This window comes from Opisthorchis viverrini (assembly GCF_000715545.1).
Source record: "Opisthorchis viverrini unplaced genomic scaffold opera_v5_27, whole genome shotgun sequence".
NCBI lineage: Eukaryota > Metazoa > Platyhelminthes > Trematoda > Opisthorchiida > Opisthorchiidae > Opisthorchis > Opisthorchis viverrini.
In genome coordinates this window covers 1,615,689-1,639,108 of record NW_008751682.1, presented here as the reverse complement: position 1 = coordinate 1,639,108, position 23,420 = coordinate 1,615,689, and the positions used below count along the sequence as shown (strand labels likewise).

Sequence of the window (23,420 nt, the reverse complement as noted above, 5' to 3'; positions counted from 1 at the left end):
ATTTACGATCCAAACGACATCAAGACCAATAATCCTGCCGTGAAGCGCACGTCTTGAAGTTAGGCATAACTACTTTGAAGGTGTATTAGTCTGCGGCACTCTGGTGTATTTGGTCGCGTTGTATTGCGGAATTCGAAGATTTACGGTGAAATTTCAGGACACCGGGCTGACGTTTCCGTGATAGCTGGTGGCCATGTTCATGATTTATTGTCTAGCCAGGCTGACAAGGCTGAAAGTATCTCTGCAACTAGGCCCCCAGTAATACCATCTCAAATATACGTCATCACCAAACATGCGCACTAGAACCACAGTCAATTCATTAGGAGTTCTCTTGGATTTTCTCTCCATATTTGCGCGTCCAGTGTTTTGACTGGTAGACCATCTTTTTAACATATTTAGTCTCATTACATTCCATTTGCCTGCCGAACAGTTAAAATTCATGCTACTTAATTACGCTTCTACATCTCAAGTCTTATTACTATCTATAAGGAAAAAAATGTCTAAAGAGATTTCGCTTCTAGACCTGAACGATTGACTTTATTGTGGCCTGTAGGCATTTATTACAAGAAACGCACCTTACGTTCACTGAAGCCCCAGAGCAATAACTCAAGATATGTACACAACGTAAGCGTCTTATCAAAGTGCGTGCACATGCGGGAAGGTTAAATGCATCCATTTTAACAACGCAAACGTTGATTAGGCAGCTTCTCAACTCCCGAACCATAACGTTTTTTCCTTATTTTATTAACATTGAAACCAGTGCTTTCGGAAGGTGGAGATTATGCCATGGATCGAGCACACAAGACACAAACTGCAGGATATTTGTATACAGGTTAGTGGTTGCACCATATTGCCACTTTTATCTGTGTGATTGTCGAAGAAGTAACTAATGAGGTCAAATCATTTTGGTTTACGTTCATAACACAATAATATTTGACTATAAATATTATGATTTTGTCTGGAGTCTCCGTTCAAAAATACGAAACACCTGTACAGCACTTATATTTCAGATGCGCCTTCCGTCTGAGAGTTTATGTAGGGGTAAACATTGTGCTTTCTCCTTTAGAGATATCCTCGTTGATTTTGGGTCCTATCAAGCATAGGCGCATGCGTCATTATGCCAAGCTAACGCGGGAGCATCCCATAAACAACAGAGTAATGCAAAATAGGTAACGGAGTGTTATCACACAAACAGCACGCCCAAGCAAACTGTATTTCGTCGGGTGATTATTATGAGAATATTGATGAAAGTAACAGCGTGATGCTCATCCTAGTCATCAACTGTGAATTTATCACCTGAAATCTATATCTGTCTATATCTCACCTGATTGTCCCCTTCCTCAATGTAGCAATGAATATAAATGATAAAGTTTAAGGTTGCCTGCAGAACATAACTAGCAACCGGACTGTCGCAAATGTCAGGGCACAATGAATGACTCACCGAGCATACCTTGGGGCACGGAGGACAGTTGATAGACCCCCTTAGATTTCCAATTTTCCCGTGGTTTACCTCTACCATGATAGGTCCTCCTTCAAGTGGGCAGTAAACAAATTTGTTTCCAAAATGGATACGAAGCCCGAACATTGGCTCGCAGACATGCTGCAAGGAAACATTTACGTTTATTAGTTCCAAACTGTCTCTGCTTAAAATTCTGCTGAATGAAAACCACAACCACTACCAGAAGTGAAACGTTAGCAGATTGTCGCAGCTTCCACCTTTTAGAGTAACTTGAAATCAAATGAGTTGACGTTAAGTGTCATTTTGGCTGCCCATGAGGTGGAACACTCATTTACGAGCGCACTTCCACTACGAAATGTCCAATTTTCATTTCAGGCTATAAACGTCCTCGAGTTTGATCGAAAATTTCTTAGGAAACTAAATTTCATTAGGTTCTGTATTGCCTTCAGTCGTGTTGCGTCCTGGTAATAACATAATGTGTCTAAATACAAGTTAAATAAACAGCATGTATACTGGGAGATTTCAAAGAATGCATAAGTGTTGCGTTTGGTGTTACTGAGGCCATTTCATGGTGGTCCTCCACAATCCCCTCACGGATACTAGCACATAAATTAGCCAGCTTTTGGATTCGCAATAGTCCCTTAACAACACATTTTACGATATTGTAGTTGACTGTACTGACTGTCCATGCTACTTCAGTGAAGATTGTCCCTCTAGATAAGTCGACCAACGGTCCCGATCTTAACCAGCAAATGCGTCACTGTCAGCAGAAAAAGCTTGGAACGTTATTGAATTCATCGAAACAGACAGAACACAACTGACACCCACATTGCTTTTATTTCTCTAAACATATTCAAAATTAACTGATCAATCATCGTTACGTTTGTAGTTTGTGAAAAGTTTGTGTGATATCGAAAAAGATTATTGGGCACGTTTGTCGTTCCTATAACGTTTCAAAATCCCCCGTAAAAAGGATTTGCTATGCCTACCAGAAGGGTCATAATTAAGTATTCAGTAAGAGGAAAAACGTTTAAGAGGTACCTCTATGTGCATAGCAATGTTCAGTGGATGAGAAATCATTTCAATCTCAAGAATAATTGTTCATGTCATGATTGTAACAGAACAGCCAACTTTTACAATACGCTTGCCTAAAATACAGCAAGGTTCCTTTCAAAGTGGATTTGAGCGAACAATTTTGACTTTATAGTGGAATTTTTCTTACACTTTATGGGATTTATGTCAACATATCCTTTGGCGACGTGATTAAACTGACCACTGGAAACTAAGGCATTCATCGTTTAGCAAGTTCTGTCTTGCTTACTCCATCAAGGTACTTTGTTGTCCGTGAAAAACTTGCAGCGTGGACTTTAGGGACTTTCATTGAGTTGGCATTGAACTGAAAACCTGTAGTAGCCAAAGATATTGCTAGAAAATTTATTTCCGAGATATTCATTTAAAATGTATAGTAACCCAAGAATTAAAAGTCCGCTGATGCAATTTCTTTACTCAACCTTTAATTGTGAAAGACGTGTACATGGTTACTCAGGGGTAAACTCACCCTGGCTTTTGCTATTAACCTTATTGTCAATGGATACCGCCAGAAATTGGCTGATACATTGATGTTTTGGTAGAATGATGAATAAATAACGCCAATGTGTCATTGTCCACACCCTAATGCGTAGACAGTGAGTAACGTGTGCTGGTAATGGCCTCAGTTAGAGTTTTCACCGGTGTATTTAGCGCCAGCAACGGAGTTCCCAAATCTTCAAAGTTTTGCACAGATTCGTTCCCAAGCCTCGCTATGGGTCATTTTGTGCAGTAATTTACATGTCTTTTAGCTCAGCGGATAACTGAAAATCCCCCACATCAAGTCGGTACTCAATAAGTTTACTCGAAATAAATAATCCCAAAATAATCTTGCTTTCATTCATTCTACAGCAGTATGTCAAGCTTATCAGACGCTCAGCGTTACTTACGTAGTGGCAAGATGCACCGTACAGGTCCAGTGATATAGACTCCACCCCTTTAGAGAAAATTAACGGGGCCTGCCGATTGTGGTCCACACAAATAGAGGAACTGCCAAAGTATTCAAGTGCATAATTTTCTTGTGGATCTGTGATAAGGACAACAACAATGATGTATTTAAATTGGGTCCTCAACAAACAGCAAACTTGAACGCTGTGTGGACGTCAACTTTTGACATTTGACATCCATTTCTTCCAGGTTCGCTTCAATGTTCCTGGTCGTTTTAGCAAAAGGCACTATTTAGTTCGCCTTTTAAAATTAATACCAAGTGGTTTGATTTTGATTTTCTGAATCACTTAGCCTCTTCAAAGTATGAATTAAATTGCATTGAATTTTCAAATCCACATATATTTGAGTTCACATATATGGTATGCATATTACATGTATGATATTACATATTAAATTGTACATACTTATTACAATTATATATATAGATATATACATTCGATATATTTTGAGTCACGAGCGCGTTAGCATTCACTAAGATTATCAATCAATTTTCAAAGTTTTGACACAAGCGTTAACAATCAATGGACTGGAATCAGATATACTTTGAGTCTTCACTGAAAATTAGATAAAATTGCTTCGCGGGCATCCGGAAACAGCCTTGGCTATTGTATAGTTTGAATGGTATATTGTTATGGGTTTGGGGGGCTCAACAAACCAAAAGCTAAGGAGGAAAATAATCCAGTGAGATACTACTACATTTTCGTCTTATTTTTGTTATTCCAACTAGCCAGCGAGACAATTAGTCGTAGAAATGTTAGATTTTGACGGAAATTTTTAATACGTAGCTGATAAGCAACCTCCGTTTGTCCGTAGACAGCATTGTATCTGTGCTGGTGAGATGCTTCCGAATTGCCAGCTTAGGTTGCAAATGCCGCAGATTTTATGAGCCAAAATTCTTGTTAAAGAAGTTAGATAATTTAGATAACCTGATGTATTGGAGAAATCGAATTTCTGCTTCATATCGAAACCATGATTGTCTTCTTGAGATTTTGTGTTTTATAATTGTGTCGTGGTTGATCCAGCTGGGGCAACATGAGGCCTCCAGTTATATAGCCTAATAACTATTGACTTATTGTCACTAATTACATCGCACTAAGTTGGATCGGACGACAAAAAAATTCAGCCTAGCAGCTTGAGCAATTCAACACAAAAACCACCAATTTCATTTCGTCAAAGAACCTTTATTTTGCTTGGCGTTATACTGATATTGTATTGCTTCACTCAAAATGTGCTATTTTGAAGAACCTGACATGACTGAGTTTTAATGCGAACAGTACATCAACTTTTTTAGGTTAGGCGCCCATAATTTAATTATTTACAACTTCTATAATAGGAAGAATTTAACCCAGCGACTTCAAAGAAACCTTCGTAATTATCCTGACGGGATTTTGTGGTATACGGGCGAGTTCGACTTGACTATTTCACTGTGCGTTTTTTCCGGAATTGGAATCATTTAGTGAATAAATTATAATTTAACTACTTGCTGTAAGGGTCCGAAGTTTGAATGCTCTCGATGGAGTTTTAAGACATTCGTTCTTTCTAGGAGACCTGTTCGGTTGGAAATACCGCAACTTCAAGCTTGCTCCTAAGAAGGAAACAGTTTTTGCGTTAAGTAGGATTTAACCAAATCGGTTGGATAACATTATTTTTACCAACAGTTAACATAGTTTTAAAAACCTCTTTATCTCGTCACTACTACCAAAAGGATTCACGAATTCCATTATATAAAAAGTAACTTACGTTGCTTTGTGTGTAGCTTGCATTGGTCACTCAACCTGTTTGCCAGTCGTATATCTGGCGAACGCTACAATATACAGTGTACAGATTGCTTGGTTATTTGAACACTGGAAAAATTAGACGGAAGTTGATTCAGTTTTCATTCAATAGAGTGGAGGGCTAAAATGCAACGGGCTGTATGCTTGGAGAAACTTCAGTGATCGTTGTTTTCTTTAATTTTAATTCACCCCATCACAACCGTAGCTGCTCTTGAATCCCTGCATTTTGCCGTGAAACTAACTACCATTCAGGCTCATATGCCAGGGCCATTGCTCTTCAAGTGTTTTATCAAGAAAACCTACAAATATTTCTCCACTAATATAAGTTTCCTTGAGGGTGCACCAAACGGGACACACGTGTATGAAAATTGTACTGACTATCTACTCTCACGCATAAAATGTGGTTTGTTGATTCTTCGGAAAAATTTGACAAGACAAAATTATAGCTGTGTTTAGCACTAGATGACACTCACACACACTAGTATAGGCTTGAGGCTTCTTCGAACATTGTCTTGCATTTGAGTGGATCCGGATTTGCTCGATGAGACCCAGCAGGTTTGGATGAACTTTGCGACTAAGAGAGTTTTGAGATCTGATCACAACTACTCCCTCACGTCAAAACCAATCCCCAGAAACTAGACAGATATAAACGGCAGTCTTGTCAAACATAACTTGGAAACATCGGATTCAAAAATATGTAATGAATGTATATATGTAATCTATGTATTCTTGGAAAAAGCATGAATAAGGCTATATACCGAATCTCAAACCGAATCAGCGTGTTTTGCATGTGTTTTTGTGAGACCTGGAAATTTACCATTTTTCAATCAAAAATGCTCTCTTATCAAGAATCCGTAAAAAAAACCCACCCCATAAATTACCGTCCCAGATTGCAGACATCCATCTGTATCAGTTCTTTGGGAGCCTTCCAATCAATACCTTCCATTATACGCAACATATTTTTCCAAGAAACTCAGCCCAGTGAAGTTGTCCTAGCATAACACCAAACAAAATTAGCTTTAACCCCCTGGAGAGCGTTGCTCGAAATTGTAGATTCAGCTGCTACGGAACTGCACAAGGGAAATATCAGCCTATTTAGGTCTCATATAATTTCAGATTTCCAATGGATTTATGCAAACAGTTCAAAATATTTTACTGTTAATATTCTTTTTGTCACATGGCTCGAAATATGTACATGTGTCCATTGAAGACACTACAGGTGTACTCACAGACAAATGTCCGCAACCAGAGAAAGTTGAATAATACAGTCATTTCACTCAGGCCGTTTCTAAGGTGTAATGAAGCGCCACAGAATCTGGGATTCCTTTTGCCTCCTTAGTTCATCAAATATTCAGATGTCAGGAAGCATTTGTCTAATGCAACAAGTTAGTAGGCCTGCATTTTTACATTGTTTCATAAAGTGCGAAGGGTTTCACCAATACCCCCATGCAATTTTACCAGATTTTAAACTGTATGGCTTTTTCATTTGAATATCGCCCCACAAAGCTGCTGTACATTGTGTCGATAGAGAAACGCTGGCGTTTTACCACTGCTGGAAACCCATTGTGGTATTGCAGAATTGAGACTTAAAAATGGAAGAGTACTAATGTATGGGACATCGAATGGGTCCGTAAAATAGCGCCCCCCATATTGAGGCTCTGTAAATCGGTTACATACGTTAGTGTTTCAAAAATAGTGCAGATAATATACGGCACTTTTCAAATAAACCAGTAGTTCTCCAGTGAAAAAACGCATCAGTGAATAACTTCTCCTGGAAAGACAGAAGTGTGACCTTTCGGATTCCGCAGTTTCAGCAAAGTGGAAATAATTTCATCTACAGACTCAGCCTTCTTTTTTTATTTTTTGAACTTTTTTCAATTAACTATATGTTCTTTTCCCTGACCATTTGAAATGAAGTCGCATTGGCTTATGACAGTCAGTTCAGCACCGAGTCATAAACCTGCTTGCTCATTTCTTGAAGCTACCGTAATAAGTGACGTACTTGTGAAGCATTCGAGAACTCCAAATATCATTCAGATAGCAGATAAGTATTTTACCATGTTCCGGAACGGATGATCAATGAGCCATTTTCATCATATGTATATGTACATATGTATACATGTTTACATAGCTATATTAGCTATATTTACTATGAGACGTATGATCACTCAGGCGCGCATGATTTTGCGGCTGTATGAAATTTGCTTGCCTTTTGCAGTGGCAGCACTTTAAAGACTCCTGGTTTCGTTCACTTATAATGCTTGATGCATGGACAGCAACATAAATCAATTCTGTTGAACCCGAAAATTATCATCAGGAAAAATGCTTACCTTGATGATTGGACAGCGTTTATCGGGATGTTCTGGACCAGAATAAGTGCGCAACTTGAGTTGTACATTCAACTCCGGTGGTTCAAAATTACTTTCGGTGGATCCCCTTATGTCGCACAGACCGAAGCCACTATGGTCAGGCAGGCAAGATGGCAGGTTGTATTGCTCCCAGCCGCAAAATGGTGCAATTGATTTACCTCTGCATTTGGAATAGTATAAATATTCAGGCGAGTATTGGATTGACCCAAGTACAGAAATGTATTACTAATATACGCACTAATCAGGAAACCTCGCAGGCCAAATCTGTCGTGATAGTGTACCTCAGAGTGCAAAAAATGCGATAAGTCGGAGGCCAAATAATTTTGCTTATAATGTTGACCTTTATACAGTGTTTACAGATGGGCTACAAATATCGCCAAATTGAGCAAGCATTCAGGAATTAATCATACTGTATTACGAGATGCGCCTTCTTGAACACGAATGTTAAGCGATAAGATTGGCTTAGGGAATTCGGTATTCAAAAGGTTTCGAAAATTTACCAATGTCCGGAATGGTCTGCGTATCCACGATGCGACGAACCAACTGAATTCTCATACGACCAACACACACCAATACACAACGGCCGATATCACTTTTGCCTTGTCTGTTTTTACCTAGATCCGGCCACCTAATCGCCTTGTTAACCAGGAGTATCTATTGTTTTAACCTATATTTAGATTGCTTTATCGCCGTGATGATATAACGTGCACATCAGTGTATGTGTCTACTGCTGGGAACGTTATTGACAAATTGGAGCAACTGCACTTCAGCTGCAAGTATTTTCATCAACGAGATTGCTGGCCGTCCTAAGTACAGTGGTCTGCAGACTTTGATCGCTTTCATCATTCTTCTAAAAAATCGCATAATTGTGTTCTCCCGTAGACCGACCCACATGAAAATCGAGGCAGCCTGTACGCTCGGCATTTACTAATTGGGCATCAAATACCTTGGATTCATTCAATTGTCATTCGAGTCCTCCTCTCACACCAATTAAACGAAAAAATATTTTGTCACAACAATGAGGCTACACTTCGGCATTTAGTACAGCATAGCTGTATAGATAAATGGACTGCGTTACTCACTGATATCTAAACATGACAACAGTGAAAGGGTGCTTGTAGGCTTCATCCTGGTTTGCTGCCATTCTTATCTGGCCAGATAAACATGTGACGCAAAAATCTATTACGAATAATTTCGGGAGCTAAGCGTCTGCGTACGATTTCATCACTGTTGTGACGTTGTAAGGACACCTCAAAATTAGTCATATGTAAGACAGTTGAACAGGGTTATTTAGTTCTTTCCAGATCTGCGCAATGGGCGGGCGCTGTTAATCGCATGCACAATTCATTAAACCCAAGATGACCAAGACGAAGTAGCAAACGCCAATTTGCAGTAAGGACCGGGATTTAACACATCATCTATGGTGGAAAATTACAACTTTAAAGATTGTGAAATGGTGTATAGTAAACGAGACCCCACCTAAGCCTCCCACTACAGGATCATGTAACCAAATAAAAATAATCGGCATTCTACAAGGGGTAAACAAACTTTACAGACCATAAGACATTTTGATGTCTTCAACTTGACCCGTTTCAGCAGGACCCTACACCGGATACAGGGAGATGCACTGAAGGTATACAATGCTAAACCCTTATGAAATCTTGAGTCATTTTTGCATTTGGATGTCGTGTGTAATCGGAATTAAGTATCTGAAATTTTGTTCATTGAGGGAGAAGTCAGACCCGAATGATAAAATTCATTCTTCGAGAAATTTCATTGGCACAATTGTGTTGTTTACGACAGCTAGTGGGCTAATTTTTAGGAACGATTTATGGCATAACGAAATAATTGTATCCGTCTTCCAAGTAATGGGTTGAAAACAACGTTTTCCCAAGTCACCGCTTGTTACGAGAGCTAGCTGGCTACAGGTTTAAGCTGGTAGCCTGGTCTATACCCTTGAAATGAGTATAAACTTGGAATTAACGGTGAAAGATTCTTTACGTTGAGGATTTTTTGATTTCAAGGCGTGATTGTACAAGTTTCGTTACTTAACTGGGCTTCCCGTCAATTTAATTTCAAATGCACTCATCACTCCATCGAATACAGATAATGTTCCAGCAAATGTGGCTACAATCTAATGAAATAAACGAAATCCTCTAGTACGTAGGCAGTAAGAGACAAAGAGTGACGGTAAATTGTTTCCATCGGGCATATTTCAAACAGCCTTGCGGTAGTCACAAAACCAGATTGAACAATTTAGCTCGCTTGACAGATATGAATATTAACGTAAAGATGGGGGCTTCTAATCATGTACCGTACTCGACGGCACCTTTTACCAACCACATTTGGCTGGAAGCTTACCAAAAATTCAAATTGTCTTTCACTGTCAGAAGCACTAATTTAAATAGTTGACTCATGTGTAGCTCATTAAACGTCCGGATCATGCTATCACTAATGTGATACTAACAAACTCGGCGTTTCTCAAATATAAACTTCAATTTTGTGAGCTGATTTGGCACTTGAATGCACTTCAGTTCCCTTCAGGAACTTCAAAAAACATAAATTACATCTGATTGCGAAATCCGTGGATTGAACTGTGTAGAATATAGACAGATCTTGAACTATGTATGTGCCAGCCAAGCTCAAAGGAAGTAAACGACCACCCTATGGATTTAGTCATCGCATCCAACTCTTAGCTGGAGTTCTGGATCTTTGTTTCTTCCTCGCTCAACTAAAACTTATATGGTCCAAAAACAGTCCAGTACCTGTGAATTGCCAGTTTTAGAATTCAACGCGTGACGTTTATTCTGGACCGTTCATATTTTTCACCACCATTACAATCCTTAGGTGCGGAATCAAATGACACATTGTCAATGTATAATTTACCAAATTGAGCGGGCCACTATGATTTTGCCGGACTCAAAAGTAATGCAACTAACACTCCGAGGTTAGCAGATCTGAAAAAGACGTTTGACGATTCAACCCTTGTTGTTGATCTTAGCATGCATTCCCTCGATTTTAGGAATAGGCTGGCAAAAACAGCTATGAGCGGTTTCCTCTAGATTATCAGTTTCTTCTGGCTAATTGTAGATCCCATTTACCTGCAAAATCATTCTTTTTTGATAAACTCAAGATGAAACCAATTTAATCTCGTCTAAAATGCAATTATGACTAATTTAAATCCAAAACTTGTTAACAATACTACTTCTAGAACATTGGTTAAGGATTCAGGTATTTCTTTTACAAGAGCAGGTTTCGATCTTCCAGTTTATTGTTTTAAGCTGACAAGCAGTCTTCCGTCTCTCCTGACATATGAGATACCCCAATATTCTTAAAATTAAATGAAACTTTATAAGTTGTAGAATAAATCTTTCAGCAACATTTTAATTGTTCTCTTGATTCGTAAAATGTGTAGAGAACACGTTCCACCCGCAATATCTTCGAAAGTGGTTTTAAGTGCTGCATCGATATCTGATATATTTCTGCTCAGAATAAAACAGCTTCCACAAACTCACGCCTTTTTTTGGAGCTTCATAAATTCGTCACACGTAGTTGAGAGGAATTCATCGCCGGCAGCGTAACCCCAAGTTATTCTTTCGGCACCTGCTGGACTTACGAGATAACCTAGACCAGCACACCGGGTAAAATGATGGGACTGATGAAACATCGGAAATGTTTGAGCATGAATAGACTTCTGCGAGTTGACTTGTGCAAAAACATCTTTTTTAATTTCTCATGAAATCCAGTTTGCCATCGGACAAGAACTGTTTTACAAAGAAAAAATTATTCCGTTAGAAAACATCGCCAAAACTGCGGAGGGTGCTGCGTCAACCTCGAAATAAAGTGGCGCAATTAGGGGCACGCTGAACAGGAAGCTTGCTGCATAATCAAGGAAACCATTCAGATTTACAGAGTTTATTTCGACTTGGTTTGAAACATTTAAGAACCGTGCAATCTCAAAATGATTCTTAAAACTGGAAATCAGTTCCCCACTTTATTCTCACTCTTGGTCAAAAGCCGATTGTGATAAAACGTAAACCTAATTGTTCAAAGCTAATTGGCAGCTGCTTGCAGTTTGACAAAAACCATGTTGACCTACAAGCATGTTCACAACTAAGAACTGTTAAACTCACTTACGAAACTCCCAAAAGAAAACGCGTTTTAATATGCAAATGTAGGATATCCCTTTCTGAACTGCTGAGAAAAATATTTTAAATGTTTGAGTGGCACAATTGTGCGCGTCAATTGTCTCGCACATACGTGCCTCGAGAGACTCTGAACTTATACTGTGCAAATGGTAAATAAACCATACGAGTATCGAAGCCATTAAGTAAGCAGCTTCATGGATATTTTCTCAGCTTTTGCTTAAACGACACACAAATAATCATTCTGATACCAAAGATATGGCTTACCCTGTATCGTACATAAAGGCAAGCGAAAGCATGGAGATCCGGCTTTTGTCATTCAGTTCAGTGGCCATGATATCATCCTAAATGGGAGAGTATGAGAGAAGATGTTTAGTGGAGTTGCATTCCATTGGACAACATAGACCTTTAGTTGCGAGTCAGCTACGAGGTAAAAAAATACTGCGGACTGTTTAACCCTACACCTATTGAAGTTTAATTGTAAATATTGTTCTCACCACGTCTACCATAGATAAAAATCATGCCTTAACTCGAAGCATCTACTAGGATGTGAGCAAAGGAACATTCGTATCTTTGGGCAGCCCAATGAATTTGCGTTCTTGATTAGGTAGTGAATGAATTCCACACCAGTACTTAAGACTTTGGGAGCAGTCGATCACACTGAAAAGTGATGATAGTCGCGTACAGTAAATAGACTAGTCTAGCTGACACCAGAAAAATAGTCCCATCATCGAATCATGTTGGACGAAAGTGCAGAGAAGTCACACTGAATAGAATTTCCCCCCAACTGCCCACTGTTGGTTAAATATGGTTTCTATGCAGTTGCACCAAATTCCGAAAAATCCTCCTAACACAGCACGTGACTAATTATATTTGAACCTCCTTCATCAAAGCAACTTGCTCTCGCATTTCTGTTGCTACTTACAAAAACCTAATAAAGATGTTGCTTCGGAACATTTTGGCGCCCCATTAAATAGGATGCAACAGAATACTATCTTACTTTAGAATAAGACACCTCTTCAATGAAACAGGTGAATCACTGAATATTAAAATATCACGTTGGTCAGATGACTGATTTTTTCGCGATCTTGGGCCCTTATACCAGGAAAGGGTCATTTTAGTGGTCAGTTTGACAATCCCTATCAAGAGAAAAAGTGTTCAGAAAATGTATATAAATGTATATAAATAGGCTGTTGGAATAGACACCAACAGGAAGACGAAAGTATACATGGCATGAACGAGAATGCACTCTTGTGGACAGGCACAATCGGCGATCTCTTGTTCATCGTATGGGTGTTCTGAGGACTTTCGATCTTTGTCAACCTTAAGTATCCAAACTTTAAGTCTTATACAGGTGATAACCGTCATTACCATAGGTGTGCTCCCTGTGCCAATTCCGTATTGAACCTGACCTTTATATCATCTGGATACCAAAAAGAAAACTGGGTATTTGCTGAAAATCCAAAGTAGTAGTGTATCATCTCTTACTGTGATCGGAAAACGCGGGCCGAACAGAAGGAGGATATAAGATGCATAAATGCGACATAGTCATGGCTTCTAGGACGGATCTTTTTGAGGAACGCCTATATGCTTGCCGATTAAATTGATCTACATTTGCTGGTCGTGGGCTTTCCAGGATGAAAAAGACGATGACCGTTTGTATGTCACACCGTCCCGGCGCCTAGCTACCATGCTACCTGAATCGGGCCTAAAGGCTGAGATACTGTTGGGTGTTCTAGACCTGCACAGGGCTAGTCAAGATGCTGGGGCTGGGTTCGAACCACGGTCCGTAAGCCATAGTCATGACCAATGAACTATCTTGAGCTCCGAATGAAAGAGGTAGACGAATATTCCCAGCTAAGCAAATTACAGTATTTCGGTGCTCTGAAGAACCTAATAAACGTGTCAAACTGGGTATCTTAGAAACTCAGAGAAAAGCAGAACGTTGCGTAGAAGATAAACAAACAGGATTTCGAGGGCCTGCAAAAGGTGGTAGTGCATAGAATTTCAGGATTTTGCCTTTTCTGTTACATTGCCTGACGCATAATCTCATGACCTCTGACTTGTAGATATCGGTTTTAAAACTATCTAACTTTGGCTTCCTTTGCTTCCATTCACGGATAAACTGAACCTCGTCAGCTGCCTATGTCGTTTTTTTACGACAAAGTATAGGTCGCTGACGCTAGTCAATGGTTGTAGACAACTGCGATTTCACTTGGATCAATTTAAATATTGGTGATATGGTTCTCTGAGGAGCGGATGCTACTCTTGCATATCAGCTGATGTACTGTTCCATATTGACCTTGTGTATCACTGCGGGCAGTTCAGAGTATTTTCGTCTTATCTCACATTAGAGTGTGTAAGCAAGCACGCACACCATGGGTTCCGCTGACATCAGACTGCCCACGGTTGTACCAGACTTTACGTAAAGCATACAAGACCACATTAACTATCATAGACTTTTCCGTTCGTATGAGCTAAACAGGATGACCACTACGTTAATTTCAATGGTACTCCTCTTTCCAGACAAACATTTCTCGTCACCGTGCGAAGTATGAATCCATTCCAAAGCTGAGGCGTCTGCATACAAAAAGTAAAGGGAATCCTCATGATGGGATACTTCGGACATTCAAAAATATACTTGAGTGTACTCACCTGTCATTCAACAAACGCGTATTCACGGAGACACGTTTTCAAAAATTAACTAATGAAAATGCTTGCAAGTATGTCTGTGCAATGTGCATGAGTCCCTCGATAAGCCCGATTGACCTGGGGATTTGTCTTCTAATCTTCTATCAAATCCAAAATACGTGCAAGCTTCATCAGTCTACAATAATAATTCACTTAAATGCAACCCTTTTAATACACCAGCGCTTTGTATTATTCTCTCTTAGATCATACCTAGTGGTATCACAGTTGACATACATCTATTGAGAATGCGGCTTCTGGTGAATCGAATAGCCTAAAGTGGTAGTTTTTCTTATGAAATATTCACATATTACCCAACCGCACTTCGGCAACATAAAATAAAAAATCCTGTTTGCCTATCCCTATGATTTCAGTACTGCGCCGAGGGGTTTAATACGCAGATCATTTGAAACAGATAAAGATCCTTTCACTGATGACAGGGCAGTTAGCAATCAACGATCCTTCAGGCCTTCATCTGAATATGATTGCCCCTGAAAGGTTCGATTAACGGTGAGCATTTTCAGTGAAAATTAAACGCACTGCACACTTAATTTTACCTAACAACGGGTAGTGAATTTTAGCGTTAACTAACTTGCGTAATACTCGGATCAAATCGAATTTGAAATGGCTTCGAAATACTTGCTGCTTCCACTCGAAGACCAACTGCATTTGGGGCCTTGAATACATGCTTCACAACTTCCTGAAAGAGAGATATTGTGACAGTTATTCGAAAAATAGTGGTTTTCCGTTCGCCCCAGCAACTATTAGGTGCTGTGTGATAAGAACGCTTATCCAGACCCTATAATATAATGTCTATGTTTTTGAATTTTGATTCTACATGGTTCACGAACGCCACATTATGAGATTTTGGTGACAGCGCATAAAAGGGTGGGAGTTTTCCTTTATCGGGTTTATTGTAACAAGTTTATTACGAGCGTCTGACAGCTACTACATATTTGCTTTACAGGCTGAAAGAACGACAATGTTATAAGAAAATCGTTATTGTCAGTTAAAAACGACTGAAAGGAAATTTGACTAAACCCATCGTATGTTGGTTCGCCCTATCTCATTTGTAAATGCAATGCGTCCGATCCATATTACAAACGCTACAAAATTCTTGTATGTATTTAATATGCTAGACTGCCCATTGAGTCAATATCAAGTAATAACGGATTAGTTCGTGAAACGGGATATTCTATGGAAGCCGACAACTGCTTAATGCGGCGGCCGAATATAAATGGACCTTGGATGGTTATAATGAAGTGATTTTCCTACACACTTCTGAGGATTGTTCCTCCGGCTTTCCGCAATAGTCCTCTCATTCAAGATACAGCACTCCAAAGCGTTCTTGAGAAAAGCTTGTTACAACAACTTTAGCACGAAAAATGCCCTTAAACGGACGACTCGCACTTAGGCTGGTTATAGCGGCGCTCATTCCTCAATGACGGGGTCCACATCAGGCGTCCCCCGTTTTGACTGGCTCCCTCGAGCAACGACTTCTCAAATATAAGTTTCACTCATCGGGTGAAGTCTATTCTTCCACTGTGCTATTACTATATGTTGTTGATAGTGTGAGGAGATTTGGAATTTTTGTGAAGATTTCGTCCTGTAAGTGAACCCAGTATATGCTGAAAAGCCGAGAAGCACCGTTTCATCCTCATTGGGAATCATCAGCAGTGCGCATCCCACGAAACTCCGAAGAGTCTCGAACCCGCGACCCCTTGGCTAGTTGTTTGACTAAGGGGGTGAAAAATAGTCAGTCCAGGCTTTACACTTCACTGCTTTTTACCTGCACAGGTTATTTAATCCTGTTGACATTTTATGATCTCTCTCTTCAGATCCAATAGGTAAATCAGCGCTAATTTTATGTATTTTAATGCAACTTGAAGTGTGGTGGAGTTTTTCAACTACACTATAAACAGCAAAATACTGCTTTTACAGATGGTGTGTTGAGTAATCAATTAATATTCCCATGGAAGGTGACTTGAAATGGACTACAAGTATTGGCCAATAGCTAATGAATATCGGTACTTTCAGCCGGTTTCTAAATACGCCGTCACTCACAAATGCCTTTAGGTTTTGGCCTATAACAAATTAACTCAATTTTCAACTCACTTTCACAGTAGGCAGCGTAATTATTCCCTTGGTTTTCAAAGGCAAGTCAGCCGGTAAGTCTGGATTCAAAGCTTGCATAATAAAGGATTCGGGACTGAAAAACAATGGTTTGACCATTGTAGACGTAAATAAGTATCCGTCTCACCGATTAGCGAGATATATTAATAGGTCTGCTCCATAATATATTTTTGTCTATGTAGTCATCAAAGCATGAATCTGAATGGATGCTGTATTCAAAACCACCGAGTAATTATAAGATGATATATGATATAATATCATTGTCGTTCAACTCCATGCAAATCCAAAGTGGCATCGTCAATGAAATGGCCTAATATTCACAAACGGACAATAAAGGCTTTTGCGAATGATAGGATCTAGTGTGATATTCCACTATCATTGTACTCAGTTTTTTGGTGATTTTTTGACAAGTGCATTTTGCGAACCAGTTCTTTGGAAGGTTTCGAAATCGGTGTCTCCGCAAGGTTCTTCCCTTGAGATCCGTTTCTTCAATGTTACCTCGAACCTACCAACCGAAGCGCTTTTATTCGATCGATCTGTGTTATCACTGTAAATTTGGACAAACTCTGGTAACTCTATGAGTTAAAGTTATCTGGAGCAGTTGTCTGAATTTGGTAACTCATATATCGCACATATATACAGACAGTGCAAAAAACAATTATGCAAGCTGGTGCCATGGTTAACAATTAAAGACGCGCAATAACCGTCAATTCGTCATCATGGTGCTTGCAAGTAATAACGCAAGTAATAATGTGACAACTTTAAAAGTAAGGTGGCTGGTATCTGAAACAACTTTGACTAATCAGTTTAGGAGAATGCAATCTGTGTCCCTGCTCGCCGTACTTATGGTTCCGTTCTTTGGTAGTTGTCCGTCTTTTATCGACTTGATTTCTCTTTTCACATAGAAACCGCTGCTATATTTTTGAAACTTGCGACTAGATTTGTTCACCAACTTGTGCACAACAAGCAAAGAAGCTTGTTTTGCAGCGTCTGGAGGCCTTGGTTGTGAGTAAATCGATATTCCCAGTTTGCTAGAATGTTGCTGAGTTAGAGTTCATGTGGGTCTGTTTGCTCCACACAAGCTAGCGTCTAAAATATTTCAATCACAATCATGACATCTGTGATGGTATCTAACATTTCTGACATTCTCATAAAATTAACGTCACCCCGTTCTTTCTTTGATTCCTCTGTATGCCTAAAGGTTTTTCTATCCACAACCACTGCATTTGAGTCTGCGTAGGGCTTTGTTACCTACCGACCCCTGTAGTAGAGGATTGGAAACTTCACTGTTAATTTTGGGTTTACAGCTCTCTCATATCCACTGTGTATGAATTTTCACTTTGAATGTGACAGGTAGTACAATGCGCAATAAATTAGGATTTGTACTGCGATCAGCTGCAAGCAACGCTTTTGTAAAAATTGAACTACAAGAATGCTTCTGGCGCAAACCAAATGAGCAATTAGATTTCCATTTCTACTCTTTGAACTTGTCCAAGTGACAAGATTTCTACCCCACATTGTGTTTGCTATTTGGAGTTCTGGTGTTGCAAGTGTCCTCAATAGCTTTTCGCCCTTTTTTCCTCTTTGGTCCATCTCTAAACGGATTCACAGTATTTTGGCAAGTTTTTCACTCCTTGGAGTCATTGGTGAGTTGGTTACAGGTGTGGATGTAATCAGATCTGACAGTCAATTGTAGAATTCGTTCTTGTGCCAATATGGCGTTACGCTCACCGCTTAATTGAAAAAACCCTGCCTTTATTAGCTGGATTTGCTTACCATCCGTTGGTATACTCAGAATTTTTCATCCATTATCTCCTGAATAATATGGTTTGCAACTGTGATTCATGTATCGTGTATACTCAGAGCTCCCCATAATATATATCAAGTGAACCGCCCTAAGAAGACGATCCTGACTCATAAACGTGCACATACACACACACACACCATACATAAGCAATTTCTAGTACTCCTACGTACACACGTGTGCATATAAATGTGCACACATATACTCATATACGTACAAAAGCTTATGAAAGTGCGGTATTCGAATTGAATTCTTTCGTCAACTGAGATTCGACCACTTGTGACAAGCGCCTGGTTTGGTAACACTGAACACGTTTGTGCAGGGTCAAACTTAATGCCGCAAGCAAGACACTGAGGTCGATGAAAGGCACAGGAAATAAACGGACATGTAGAGATTTTTTGCATGACATAATTTCCTTATTACGGTGGCATGGCAATCAACATTGTCGCCGAATTGAACTGACTTAGATTTCATCGAACCTACTTGCTATTCGGTGCTAGTTCGCATAATTTAGACAAGAGCGCTATCTGAACACCACGATAGCTTTGCTCTGAACATCCTCTGTCTTAGTGGGCTTAGCATCGCTTTTTTGCTACCCTCAATGACTTGATTAGTGAGATATTCGAACCAAGCTTATAATTCCAAAGTGATTTTGAACTTTAGCCGCTAACAGTCTTGAAAGTCGCACCTAACGCCAATCGAGTCTCCAGTTGTTTTAACCAACTTCATAGTTTTTAAGCAGGCGGAAAATTTTGCTTGGAGATAAGCTGCTATTCGCAAAGTTCTAATGATGGGCCAGTGTTCAAAATATCCCATTAAAAGGAAAATATCTACTTATTCAAACACGTAAAGCGCAAGGGGCGCATTAAAATAAGCTTGCTCTCCAAATGACACCGTTGACACCCCTATAGTGGTCGACAGCGGAAATATGCTTGCCAGCATAAAGGCACAATTCTACAACTATTCGACTCATTTCAGAATACATACGAAATTCAAGTAATGAAACCTTGAATTCAGCAACTTAAAATGACTCACTTTTCTTCGGACATTGTTGCCTGCAGGTTACTCTTTGGTATTCTTCTCGTTCGAGGAGCTCCATTTTGATCACGAAAGAACCTAAAGGTTTGCAACTGTGATTCATGTATCGTGTATACTCAGAGCTCCCCATAATATATATCAAGTGAACCGCCCTAAGAAGACGATCCTGACTCATAAACGTGCACATACACACACACACACCATACATAAGCAATTTCTAGTACTCCTACGTACACACGTGTGCATATAAATGTGCACACATATACTCATATACGTACAAAAGCTTATGAAAGTGCGGTATTCGAATTGAATTCTTTCGTCAACTGAGATTCGACCACTTGTGACAAGCGCCTGGTTTGGTAACACTGAACACGTTTGTGCAGGGTCAAACTTAATGCCGCAAGCAAGACACTGAGGTCGATGAAAGGCACAGGAAATAAACGGACATGTAGAGATTTTTTGCATGACATAATTTCCTTATTACGGTGGCATGGCAATCAACATTGTCGCCGAATTGAACTGACTTAGATTTCATCGAACCTACTTGCTATTCGGTGCTAGTTCGCATAATTTAGACAAGAGCGCTATCTGAACACCACGATAGCTTTGCTCTGAACATCCTCTGTCTTAGTGGGCTTAGCATCGCTTTTTTGCTACCCTCAATGACTTGATTAGTGAGATATTCGAACCAAGCTTATAATTCCAAAGTGATTTTGAACTTTAGCCGCTAACAGTCTTGAAAGTCGCACCTAACGCCAATCGAGTCTCCAGTTGTTTTAACCAACTTCATAGTTTTTAAGCAGGCGGAAAATTTTGCTTGGAGATAAGCTGCTATTCGCAAAGTTCTAATGATGGGCCAGTGTTCAAAATATCCCATTAAAAGGAAAATATCTACTTATTCAAACACGTAAAGCGCAAGGGGCGCATTAAAATAAGCTTGCTCTCCAAATGACACCGTTGACACCCCTATAGTGGTCGACAGCGGAAATATGCTTGCCAGCATAAAGGCACAATTCTACAACTATTCGACTCATTTCAGAATACATACGAAATTCAAGTAATGAAACCTTGAATTCAGCAACTTAAAATGACTCACTTTTCTTCGGACATTGTTGCCTGCAGGTTACTCTTTGGTATTCTTCTCGTTCGAGGAGCTCCATTTTGATCACGAAAGAACCTAAATCGTTCCGATTCGATTCCCTTGAAAAAAATATAATTGATTTGGTTCGCACAGTCGGCAGCCAGTTCAGTTTTGTCCCGCTAGATTATAGCGGTACATGTCAAGCAATCTTACACCCAAACATTTTCGACAATCATGCTTCCATGAGGACCGTAAATGCAGATTACACCGAAATTCCAGCAAAAATGCCCATCTGGTACAAGATCCTTTTGGTCACAGAAACGTCGCTCCATTTTCGCCGCACACAATTTTCAATGAAGTTTTCATCTAAAAACTGCATCCTAGAGAAGCTAGTCAACAGATAAGACCTGGTGATATAGATTAACCGACTGCAGTGTAATGAACGCAAGTTAATCAGCCGCTTACGGTCAGACGATTAGGTGTTTTCACCAATAGCCTGGACTATGCGGGTTTGAAATCCTCCGTGGTTCATAAAACGCACATTTCCCACGATTTTCAATTAGGGTAAATTGGCTGTACGGTACTCTGAAGCTTTGCCGAGGACGCGGAGTTCATCCACCCGAGGAAATGCGATTGGAAATCCCAAAATAAATTCAAATTACCAGAAATTTGCGGCGCTATTCTGTTTATATTTTCCGTAGGGCCTACGGTATCTTGTGCCCATAGCCAGCGGGTTCAGTGTGACATATGTTCTTCTCCCTTGAAATATCATGATGAGTCTTCCAAATTCTAGTTAAACCGTGCACTTCATTTTTTTATTCTTTGGTTTTTCTGCAACCATAGAACTTTTGTTGCCTTGTGCACATTCGCAAATATTCCAATGAAGTCAAACGTTTGTGCGGTATGACCACATCGCCCTAGACAGTTTCTAAGAAACGAACACTCAGAAAGCTGTTTTATTACCTATGGTGTCACAGAGTAAAGCCAATATTTAACTAAGTCTTCAGTTGGTGAAAGGTGGAACTCATGTTACCTTCATGCGATCCATTCAAATGAAAAGTGCCATGATATCACTTTCGATTATATACAGAAATGCTATTCACTTGACTTCCTTGATATGATGACCAGATATAAAGCAATGCAATCAAATTTCAAAGTAAATGTTTGCTTCTTTGCTGTAGGCAACAGACCTCTTCAACTGACAAGCATGAAATCTATGCTCAGTGCACTATCAACGGCATTTAAGCCAACACATGATCCAAGAAGTTGAAAGTGATTGCCAAAACCAAATTTTAAGATAACGCCGTTGTTCATTTGTATTTGCCTAAAGGACGCTAGTCGATTCACAAGGTTTTTTCACCTAGCTAGCGAAACGCTTTATTGTTGTTTTACTACAAATCAACGCCGGAAACAGATATCTTGCCCCAAATATCGCCATAGTCGTGCAAGAAATTTAGACGGATTCACGTACCAACAGGTGGCCCAAATCACGAACAAGGATATTCGTTGTTATTTCGACTGCAGTGGACATTATTCTAGGGCAGACGGCGATAACTCCTGCAACAGGTCTGCAATGAATACGAAAAAAGTATGCAAATGTAAGATTTGGAGCTGATTTTCGGCTTGGTAATATAAGTTACTTGCAGATCCTACGCTAATAAACTAGAAACCTAAAACTTAAATAACTAATTCAAAATAGCGTAGAACTGTATTTACCAAACAAAAAGGACAGTTTTACGTTTCGAATATCCCATGGTGTTGTAACATGCCGCGTCACATGGGTTGTAGCCAAAACTTACTTGAAGTAATTTCTAACAGACGACTGCGGTCCTAACTATTGTATACAATGTCGGAAATCTAGCCCTGGTATGAGGTTCATAAATATATGGTGGCTGAAACAGCCCACCCACATATGGTGTCTCCTCTAACAAGCCACTTGAACTCAAAAGTCCAGATGCCGTTTTTTTTCAAACGCAACCGAAATATGATTCTATGGAAAGGTTAAACAAAAACGAGTGATTAAATAGTCGCCTTCGTGCAGAGCATGTGAGAACTGCGAAACAAATAACAGAGACTCTGGCGCTTTGATTCTTAATAAGGTAAATGCACTACTGGTGACACTGTAAGGCGAATTATCGTGTGCAAGAATCTAACAGTCTAACAATGTCTTGTTTTGTGGCACAGATTTGTGACACTGGCTTTGTGAAATTGATAACAGTTTATTGTTAGCAACCATTGTGCTTACAGTTTAGTTTGTAGTGCATTAATCCAGATGAGTAAAGCTTGATTGGAAAATTTTTTCTTGAAATACCTTTCTTAGGTTCAACTGAGTCAATTATATGCAGGAAACGTTAACAGAATTTTTTAAATAGTAAAAATACAATCAAACTATATGTGATGACCACCAGGGGTTGTAGCGTCGCGTGATCTAATGAAACTCCAAGCTAGACATTAAATATCATGCATTTCGGTGGTTCCAAAAACGTGGATATTGCGCACAACCGCTTATTCGACTATGATGATTAACCAATTGCTTTGAAAATAAAATCTTGAAACGTCTGATGTCGAACCGAATATGGTCGGTGCAAAATTTACCTGTCGGTTACAAAGTCCGCTGAGCAAGAGTCAGGTTTTGTGAGTATACCAGAGCACTCGTCTTCCGCGAGTACCTCTAAAATGACCAGGAAATCGGCATCCGCCAGACCAGTTCCATCAACGGCTGCCTCGATGTACCCGTCGGCTGTATGAACTTTACAACCCTGTACGTGAAGTTAGAAATTATGGTTAGAATATGGTGTATAGTTTAAATTATCATTTTTAACTAGGATGCATTTCTGATAGGAAGATGATTCGAATAAATGGCAACTCAAGGCTTACGAACGTGACGGAAACAT

The 23,420-nt window shown here is 39.6% G+C and overlaps 1 protein-coding gene across 1 annotated transcript; it reads right to left on the bottom strand.

Moving 5' to 3' along the window:
• Positions 1-1,441: 1,441 nt before the first annotated feature.
• T265_12953 (hypothetical protein) lies at positions 1,442-20,645 on the bottom strand (the record flags this gene model as incomplete). The annotated part of the gene is made up of 10 exons (XM_009166442.1): positions 1,442-1,600; positions 3,436-3,572; positions 5,234-5,297; positions 7,599-7,797; positions 11,153-11,248; positions 12,050-12,126; positions 15,063-15,170; positions 16,586-16,679; positions 19,443-19,523; positions 20,542-20,645. Coding segments are annotated over 10 exons (1,029 nt in total), but the record flags the coding sequence as incomplete, so codon positions are not given.
• Between the last annotated feature and the right edge of the window lie 2,775 nt (positions 20,646-23,420).